General features: G+C 65.0%; 1 protein-coding gene across 2 annotated transcripts; it reads right to left on the bottom strand.

Moving 5' to 3' along the window:
• Positions 1–6: 6 nt before the first annotated feature.
• Positions 7–9,095, bottom strand: GPR153 (G protein-coupled receptor 153). Of its 2 annotated transcripts, XM_039842356.1 has the most exons (7): positions 8,826–9,025; positions 6,980–7,092; positions 4,847–5,314; positions 4,008–4,437; positions 2,179–2,371; positions 1,376–1,557; positions 7–963 (listed from the first exon to the last, which is right to left on the bottom strand). In XM_039842356.1, exons 3-7 carry the CDS (start codon positions 5,200–5,202, stop codon positions 283–285), a joined length of 1,842 nt encoding a protein of 613 aa, XP_039698290.1. In that variant the 5' UTR covers positions 5,203–5,314; positions 6,980–7,092; positions 8,826–9,025; the 3' UTR covers positions 7–282. The 2 variants fall into 2 exon arrangements, with proteins under 2 accessions (XP_039698290.1, XP_039698289.1); XM_039842355.1 differs by lacking the exon at positions 6,980–7,092 and having other exon boundaries at positions 8,826–9,095.

Below are 9,095 nucleotides of genomic sequence, written 5' to 3'. Positions count from 1 at the left end.
CCCCCACCCCAAACCAGCTGCCCTGGGGCTAGGCACGTGCAGAGCTCACCTTTGCCCAAGCCCAGTCTCACTCTGCCCCAGAGATGAGGCGTCCAGCACAGTCGTCCAGGGCAGGCGTTGCCCCGCCAGCCAATGCCCACTTCCCAGGGCGACAATGCTGCTCCCCCGCGACCTGGGAGGGCTGGCACACGTCCTGGCGCCACTGCCGGGCTCAGTGCGGCCCGGCTCCCAGCCCTGCAGGGACTGGAGACATCTTTGGTTCTTTGGTCCTGCAGGCGGCCCCTAGGTCGCCGAGCCCAGCGAGTCCGAGTGCAGCGTGACATACCCCGAAGACTCAGACGGCGAGCTCAGGAAGCTGCTGGTGCTGCCACCGCCGTCGGTCGCACGCAGGCCCTCAGGCTCAACCCACGAAGCGCTCAGGCCCGTCCGCAAGGGTCCGACGTGCCCATGCGCGGCCGGGCGTGGCGCGGGGCTCGGCTGCGCGCCGGCGCCGCTGCCGCCAGAGGGCGCCGTGTCGTCGGCCGGCCGGGCGCCGTGCGGGGCCGCCGGGGCGCGCGCGAGGCAGGGCGCGTGCGGGGCGGGCGGGCGGCGCAGGGCCTGCGGCTCGCGCTCGAAGGCTGTGAGCGCGAAAGCGTCGGGCAGCAGCGAGGCCGAGGCGGAGCGAGCGCCAGGCCCGGGGCGGCGACGCGGGCTGCTGGGGGGCGAGTCGCGGGCTCGGCGCGGGCCGCCGTCCAGGGCTGGGGGGCGCAGCGACAGCAGGCTCTCGGCCGAGCGGCGGCGCGGGTGGAACGGGGGCGCGTCCTCCGCGAAAGCCAGCAGGCTGTCCCGGCGCCGGTCCGGCCCGGCGGGCAACACCAGCGTGGCCAAGTCCTCGCCGGAGCCCCAGCGCGGCAGGAAGGTGGGCAGCGGGACGGCGGCCCACACGTCCGCATCGTCGTGCGAGAGGCGTCGCGTGGGCGGGACCTGTCAGGACCCGCGGGGTTAACTCGGGTTGCCCTCCTGGAAAACAGGGACCCGAGCCTCGCCTCCCGACACGGGGCAGGGTGGCCTGCTTCTATTTAGGGCAGGTGACAATCTCTCTGAGCCTGTGTTGTCATTTGTACCTTGGGTCGGTTGGGGAGAAGACACCTTACATGGGGTGCTGAGCACCAAGGAAGAAACACAGGCGCCAGGGGGACCACGCTCCCAGAACACGAGGGGACGCGGGGGCAGGGGCTGGGGGCCCACGTGCACAGGCTCTGGGGCCAGTGCGTCCTGGCGGTGAGTGGGAAAGCCACTCTGGAGCCGTGGCAGGCATGACACCGGCTCGGAGTGGAAAAGGCCTTGGGAGTCAGGACGCGCCACGCGCACGCTCAGAGCCCCGCCCCGTTCCCACCTGCAGATACTGCATCTTGTCCTCCTGCAGGGGCCGCAGCGGGTAGACCTGCGGCAGGGCGCCCTCCGCGGAGAGCTCATAGCTGGCCATCCGGTCCAGGGCCACGAAGTCGCCACCGTAGCTGTAGTCGAGGGAGCGCTCCAGCACCAAGTCCCGGGGCATGGCACCCTCCAGGCTGGTATCTGCGGGGTGGGGCAGCTTAGGGTCACGGGAACTTGGGAAGAGCCAAGAATGAGCCCAAGGACCCCCATAGGCATACACAGGGCAGAAGGTTATGGAAAAGACAAAGGGCAGGGTCCTGGATTCGAATCCCGACTCTGCCACCTTTTAGCTGTGGGAATGGGAAAGTTACACACTGAAGCAGTTTCCTTGTCAATGGGGTGGGGCCTGAGGTTACCTTGTGAACTTAGGGGAGACAAAATACACACAAGGGGCTGACAGTGCCTGGCACACAGCAAGGGTCAGCCTGGGGTTACACTGTCATTGCTGGAGGAATAGAATTGGGGTCTGCAGGAGCCACCGGGGACCCCCAAGTTTGGAAGCTTGGAATACAGGCAGTCTGGTGTCCACGGCTACTGCCTGGGGCAGGCTAGCGGGACAGGAGTGTGCTCTGGGGGTACACTTAAGTCCCTCGGCGGCTTGAGCACATTTGGGGGTAATACTGGGGATGTCTGGCAGTAGAGGATGGGATCACCACAGTGCCATGGGGTGGCCACTTGACGGCTGCTATCCCGATGACTCCAGTGACCTCACCCAGATGCCACTTTCCCCAGAGGCCACTCTCAGGGCACCCTCACCCTCACCATCTTCCGAATCCTCGTCGTTGGCCATGAGGGCTACACACTTCTCCCAGACGGCCTTGAGGTCGGCACGGTAGCGGTCACAGGCCCAGAGGAACATGGGCAGCAGGAGAGCCTGGGTCACCGAGCACCACAGCACACACAGCGCCATCCAGGGTGCTGAGGCATCTGCCCGCAGGCTGCTGAAGCTCACCACCTGTGGGCACAGTGCTCGGCCTGGCACCCCGCAGGTCCCCATCACACAGTGTCCCCTCCCAGCCTAGGTCCTCCCATCCGGATGGCAGGTCTGAGTGCCCACCAGCCAGAGGAGGAGGTGGTGGTGGCAGACAGAGCTCTAGGCTCTAGGGCAGGAAAGAGCCAGACCGTGAGGGTAGCAGTCCCTGCCCACTGCGAGCTGCTGGCAGCCCAAATGAAGTCACAGCCCCACGTATGCACAGCCCTTCACAGGGCACGCATTTCCTCAGAGTACCCTCATGGACTGCCTGAGGACAGAGGTGGGGGCATAGATTATCACGCCCACTTGGGAAAGGGGAAACTGAGGCTCAGAGGACCAGGTCTCAAGCCTCCCAGTGCAGGGAACTTCCTGCCCTTCTGGCTCTGCCATGGCCAGCGGCTTCCTTGGCCCTGCCCCTGTTCTGGGGGCCTAGGCCTCAAACCCCAGAGGAGGAGAGTCAGAGCAGTTTCTGGGGTTCAGAGGGTCCAGCCAGGCAGCCTTTTGGTCACTGCCCAGGGTCCCTCCTTCCTCATTCCCGACTCCTCCACCCAGAGTGACATTTAATTACTCTCCCATCGGAGAGGAAGTGGGCGTGATGCAGACATCATCTTGGTTCTGCCATGTGAGCTGCCTGCCCCTCGGAAAGCTGCTGAACCTCTCTGGGGCTCAGTTTCTTCATCTGTGAAATGGGCCAAGAACTCCCTGAACCACGGAGTGGGCTCCATAGATGGCACCCCTTTTCCTACCCTGAAGAGGTGGGGTTGGGGAGCTTTCCCTGCTTTTGCGCCCTGCTGGCTCTGCAATTTCACACACACTGCCCCCTCCGCCAGCACAGGGACTGCACGCAGGAGCACCCCCGTACCGGGGGGTTGCTGGGCCCACCGAGGGTGGGACAGCACATTGCCAGGGGCTACATCCCGAGTGTGTTCCCTGACGATGAGTCTGCCACTCCACCTGTCACCCTCTTCAATTCGTGTCTTCCAGTGTCTCCTAGCTGCTTGCACGAAACCTCTGGCCCTCGCCCCACACCCGCACCTGCTCCAGGCCCTTCCGGAAACTGGGACAAAGCCCTAGGGGCGGGAAGGCATGGCCGCTGGGTCCAGACTTCATTCCTGGGCCAGGCCTCACTAGCAGGAGCTCTGGACTTTGGCCCTGACCTTCCTCAGACCAGCCTTCACCTTGACCTTCCTTAGCACCTGGGATCAAGTCCAACTCTTCAGCAGACGTTCTAAGCCTGCTCTGCCTCCCAGTTCGGGACTAAAGCTGATTCTGCTCTGTCCATCCTAGGACCTGGACCCACCAAGAAGCCTGTGGACATGCTGCCCACCTTCCATATCTTCTGCATCGAATGGGCAGAGGGTGAGGCAAGTCCCCCGCAGTGCGGCAGGAAGACCCTGGGCTCCACAGTCACCTGAGGTGGGTTCAAGTCCCACCACGGCAGCCCCGACTTTAGTGGCTCCTTCTACCTCCCTGAACTTTGATTTCCAAGACTGTACGATGGGGATGCTGAGCATGCCCCGCCTTAAAGAGTCAGGTGTGAGGATTCAATGCCTGACGCCTGCAGTGTGTCTACTCCAGGGCTGTCCCCGGGCTCCCCCCAACTGACTGGCTCACCCACCAGCACGGGGAAGCCCATGAGGCAGTCGTAGAGGACGACGATGGTGGCCACCAGGCCCGTGATCTGCAGCGAGGTCTTGGCGGGCTCGGAGCCGTCGATGGAGGAGCGGCGCTTGCCCTGTGCGTCCTCCACCACGATGGTGGGCACGGTGAAGGCGCGGCGGTCGGCCCGGCGCCCTGCCTGCCCGGCCAGCGTCTGGAACAGGGCGATGGCCGTGCAGACCACGCCCATGGCCACGCTGCCACCCACCAGCAGCAGGAAGCAGACGCCAAAGCCCAGGCCGATCTCAGCTGCGATGAAGCGGCAGCCGCGGGCGTAAAAGCGCTCCCTGGTGTCATGCCAGCCGACGGCGGGCAGGGCCGACAGGATGAAGGACACCATCCAGATGCCCACGACTGTGTGCACCGCCTGCTTCTTGGCATTGCTCAGCCTGGTGCGTGGGCGGGGAGGGGGGATAGGACAAGGGACCCAGTGTTACTCACGGGGTGACTTGTAGAGGATCCCCCAATGGTCCTGGTCCCCAGTACACGGCAGGCGTGGAACGACCAGCATGGTGGGGTTCGTCGCTTGCACAGGTGACATTCATGCACATGTCACACGTTCCTCTCACCAAGCACTTCTGCACTGGACACCGTACACCCACGTGCATCCCTGCAGCCCAGGGTGCCCGTCCTGAGACCCCCGCCCGCACCCGGGACAACGCAGCTGGGGCAGACCACCTCGGGCACGGCCACCGCACCGCGAGCCTCTGTGCACACGGGGACACCAGGTGGTCTTCCTGTTCGTGCCCGAGAACACCAGACGTTGGAGTGCGCACGTGCACGTGCCCGGGAGCTCACCGGTAGTTGACAGGCCAGCGGACCATCCACATGCGGTGGTAGGAGAGGGAGGTGACGGAGAAGCACGTGGCCAGGGTGAGGGTGTAGAAGGTGGAGACGAAGACCTTGCAGAGGCCCTCGTTCCACTCGTAGTCCGGGCGCTGCCGCCGCAGCTGGACCACGGCGTAGGTGGCGATGGGCACCGCCACGTTGAGCATGTGGGTGGCCGCGAGCGTGCACAGCAGGAACTCCAGGGGCTTCCACTTCTTCTGCTTGGCGCCCACGCTGAGGATGCCCCAGGCGTTGGCCAGCAGCGAGAGGCCTCCGCATGCCAGCCAGCCCACTGCACTGCCAGGCAGCCGCCGCTCATCACTCATGGTGCAGGCAGGAGCTGGCGGGCGGCTGGGGCATCCTCCTCACAACCAGGCCCCGGCTCGGAGCAGCAGCCCTCACGCCCGGCGGCCCGGGGACACCAGGGACCACGAGCATCTGCAGTGGAGGAGAAGCCAACGAGCGCTCAGTTGGCTTCAACTCTCCCTCCAGCCACAGCATCGGGACTCCTGGGAGTGTGAGGTGGAGGGGTCCCCCAGTATGCCATCACCTGTCTTGCCCTGGGCTGCTCCGCCCTCTTCTCCACTCTCTGTGCCTCCTGCCCATGTCTCTGGTACCCCAGGAGACACACAACAGAGGCGCCTAATAAGTGCACATTCTATCCCTTCCACTCACTCCTGGTCAAGGCATGGAATCTGGGCTTCCTTCCAGGCCACCCACATCCTTAGGGAACCAGCCAGGCTGGGCCCAGATGGGCACTCTTGCCCCATGTGTGCCCTGGCCCTGGCCCACAAGTCCTCTTGCCAGCAAACGTCCCCAAATCCTTGCACAGCCTTCACGAGGCTTCCCCGGTGAATGTCATGGCCCTCACCTTACCCCGTCCCATGTCATTTGGCCAAATGAGATGTGCGAGTCCCCCAAACCTGCCCTGTGAGGTCAGGGTGATCTGGTGACCACTTTCATGCCCACCCTGGGAAAGAGCAGCCTGCTTTGCCCAGCGCAGCCCAAGCTGGCATCCCACACCCAGGCGTGCCTGGCACTGCCACAAGCTGGGGTTCAACCTAAGCGCGAGTATTCCAGCTGTGCGGCTGGCGCGGGGTCTCTGCACGCGTGTCCTCTGTAACAGGACGGTGATGTTTCCTTCAAGGTAGACAGGGGCAGACAGACGCCCCGCCTCTTAAGCCCCGGGTCAGGTATTGTACACAGGGGTGCCCTGCACCGTGGTCGGCATTTGCTATGGATGCCTTGGGCAGCATGGGCTTGTAGACAGCCCAGGGAGCACACCTTGACCCAGGGAGGAAGTGCCAACAACCTGTGGACGTGAGCCAGAGATGAGGATGCTGGGCAGGAGGCACCTGTCAGGGAGTTGCCCCATCCTGCCAGAGGGCTGGGTGGCAAGTCCCTCCCTCCTCCTTCTCAGCCCCGCAGCCTCAGCTGCCTCCCTGTAGGGAGTGCTGGCCAGTCCCCGTGATGTGAGGTTCCCCAGGACAGGCCCCTCTGGCCACAGCCTTGAGTAGGCAGCGGGGGAAGCAGCACACGCTAAGTGAAGGTCCACTGTGTGCTCTGCCTACACTTGGCCCTTCTCACCTGTTTAAAATCACCAGCTGCACTTCTGCCCCAGATACTATGGGGCCTACTGTACCAGACAGAGCCACATGATCCCCCAGGGACTGTTTCCAGCTTGGGGTGGACAGGCCCGCGCAGGACCCTGGTGCTGAGGGCAGAGGAGGCAACACCTCTCCACACGTTACCTGGCACCTGTTTGTCTAGTCTGAGTTTCTTTTGGTTTGCCTGTGGCCTGACCCGCCCCCGGACACCGAGGGACCTCTGAGGGACCCAGATGGGCACTCTTGCCCCATGTGTGCCCTGGCCCTGGCCCACAAGTCATGTCTCATTCATCTTGGTGCCTCTGCTTTGGGCCTGCCCAGACCCTTGGCCCAGGGGAGGAGTTCATTCTGGACCCCACCGGTGCCCCTTAAGGGTCTCCTAAGGGGCTCGGGGGACTTCTGGGACTTCCTTCCCAAACATGAGGCTCCTGCTTGCAGAGTGGCCTTTCTTTCCCCACCCCAGACCCTCAACCAGCCATTCCGGTGTCCAGCAAACCTCCTTGACTTCAGCATACAGAGGCCATACAGCGAGGGGTGAGGGCTGCAAGACTCCAACTTCAGCTCCTGGCTAACTTGACTCAGCTGGGCCTTAGTTTTCTTATCTGAAAGCTAGACATAATAGTACCTACCTTGAAAAGCATTGCGGGTAGTTAATAAGCTATGCCGGGCGCACAGTAAGTGCTCAATAGATGCTTACCATGTGGATGCCTGTACCAAAGCCCTCCCAGCTCACTGAGCTACGCTGTCTCTTAAGGGCTAAAACACTGAGCTTTGTGAACCTCAGACCTGCAAGCGGACACACAGTCACCCCAACTAGCACTTGGGACAGCCCAGCTTTGGGAGTGAGGTGGCCACAGGGCTGCCCCCAGCCCTGTGAGGTGCCTAGCAGCCTTCTGGGGTTCCAGAGTGTGGGCCAAAGACACCACTGATCTTTGCATTATCAAACAGGAAATTGGATTCAGCATGCACCTGGTTGGCCAGCAACTTTTTCGCACATGCACTGGGTCACCTCAGCTGTCAGATTGGGAGGCTTCCATCAGACGCCCAAGCAAGCTCTATCTGACCCCTGTGACCCTGGGCGCAGCCTAGCCCCAGCCCACCCCGCCCACCAGTTGGTCACAGGTGCGGGGTACTGCGGACAGAGCCGCAGGCTACACTGGCACAAGCCAGCACGGTGCCAGTCTGCCCCTGGTCCTGAGTGTGGTTGGTGGCCCTGGGTTGGGAGAGAAATGTCACTGGGGGGAGGTTGGGGAGTGGACACCAAGGTCTCCAAATGAGAAGTGAGAGGGGGCTGGCTCTGTGGGAACAGGGGGTCCCCCTTCCTCCAGAGACCCACAGATCACACACCTGCTATTCTCTCTCTACAGGGAGCAGCAGACACTTGGGGCCAGACCGCAGGCGGGGCTCCGGCCAGTGGGGTCTACACCCAGGGTGTCACCATCCCCAGCTGGGAACTTTCTCCTGCATCACACTCACAGTGTCCCCACAGCATTTCAGGATGGAGCTTCCCCCTTGCCCCCAAGCTGCAGACTGTCCCTTCCTCCTCTCCCCACCCAGCACATGGCAAAGCAGGTCGCAGGTGTGACAGGCCTGGGACCCACCGAGTCCAGAAGTCACCCTCCGCAGGGTCTGCGGGCGGGGCCCCGGCGTGACGTCACGGCCCCCCCGGCCAATGAGGCCGCGTGGCCCCAGGGCTCTATTGCGCAACAAAGGGAACCCAGAACTTGAAAGGATTCCCCTGGCTGGTCGGCTGCCCGGACCTGCTCTCCTGCAGCGCCCGGCCGGCCACCGCCCAGGGCAAGGCTCGCAGCGCGGAGCCTCCGCATCTTCGGCGCGCCCCCGCCCCCGCGGTCCCCGCTCCTGCGTGCTCGCATCCCCCCGCCCGACCCGGCGCGCCCCTGCCTGCTGGTCGGGCCCCAGCCTGGGCCCGCAGCCCTGCCCAGCCCCGAGGGCGCGTCCGAGCGACGGCCCGGGGAGCCAGGCTCAGGCGGGACCGAGGTCCCTGGACGCCCGCCGCCCCCCCACACACCCGCCACGGGTTACGCTGGGCAGGGGTGGGCCCGGGACCCCCAGGCGGCCATCCCCGCCCGCTGCAAGCAAGCCCACCGGGGCGGCGCTGCTAGGCCGGGAGGCTGGGGAACGGAGGAAGGGGCCAGCCCCGGGGAAGTTACCCCGAAGGTCCCTAAGTTGGGGGTGCTGCGCAGCCCTAAACGGTGCCCGCGGCCTCTCGGACAGACCTCGCGACCGACAGACCGCGGACAGCCCCTCTTCGCCCAGAGTCCTCCCGCTGCGGGTCCCTGCTCGGGGTCCGCCCGCCCCCGGGCCAGGGCGGAGTCGCTCACCCTGCGCTCGGGCGCCCGGGGCTCCTGCTCGCTGCTCCCGCCTCCGGCTCGGGCTGTGGCTCCCGCGCCCCCGGGCCGAGCGCGGGCCGACGGGGACAGTGGGGACGGCTGGAGGCGGAGCGGCCCGCGGGCCGGATCATCCTGGCGGCGGCCGCCCGTGGCCGGCGCGTTCCGCTCGGCTCGGCCCCGCCGCCCTCCCCTTCCTCCCGCCCCGCGCGCCACCGCGGCCGCGCTCAGCTCCCGCCGCTCGGCTGGCTGCGCCCGGCGGCC

Source organism: Pteropus medius, unplaced genomic scaffold (genome assembly GCF_902729225.1).
Source record: "Pteropus medius unplaced genomic scaffold, Ma_sr-lr_union100, whole genome shotgun sequence".
NCBI classification, from domain to species: domain Eukaryota; kingdom Metazoa; phylum Chordata; class Mammalia; order Chiroptera; family Pteropodidae; genus Pteropus; species Pteropus medius.
The sequence above is the reverse complement of the archived record's forward strand: the minus strand, read 5'-3'. Positions and strand labels throughout refer to the sequence as shown.

Bases quoted from the DNA above. Each gene is read 5' to 3' on its own strand.
- GPR153 (XM_039842355.1), bottom strand. From the start codon at position 5,202: ATGAGTGATGAGCGGCGGCTGCCTGGCAGTGCAGTGGGCTGGCTGGCA. The intron at 2,372-4,007 runs GTGGGTGAGCCA...CTGTGCCCACAG, and splicing joins TCATGGGCTTCCCCGTGCTG to GTGGTGAGCTTCAGCAGCCT. The intron at 1,558-2,178 runs GTGAGGGTGAGG...CCCACCCCGCAG, and splicing joins CGACGAGGATTCGGAAGATG to ATACCAGCCTGGAGGGTGCC.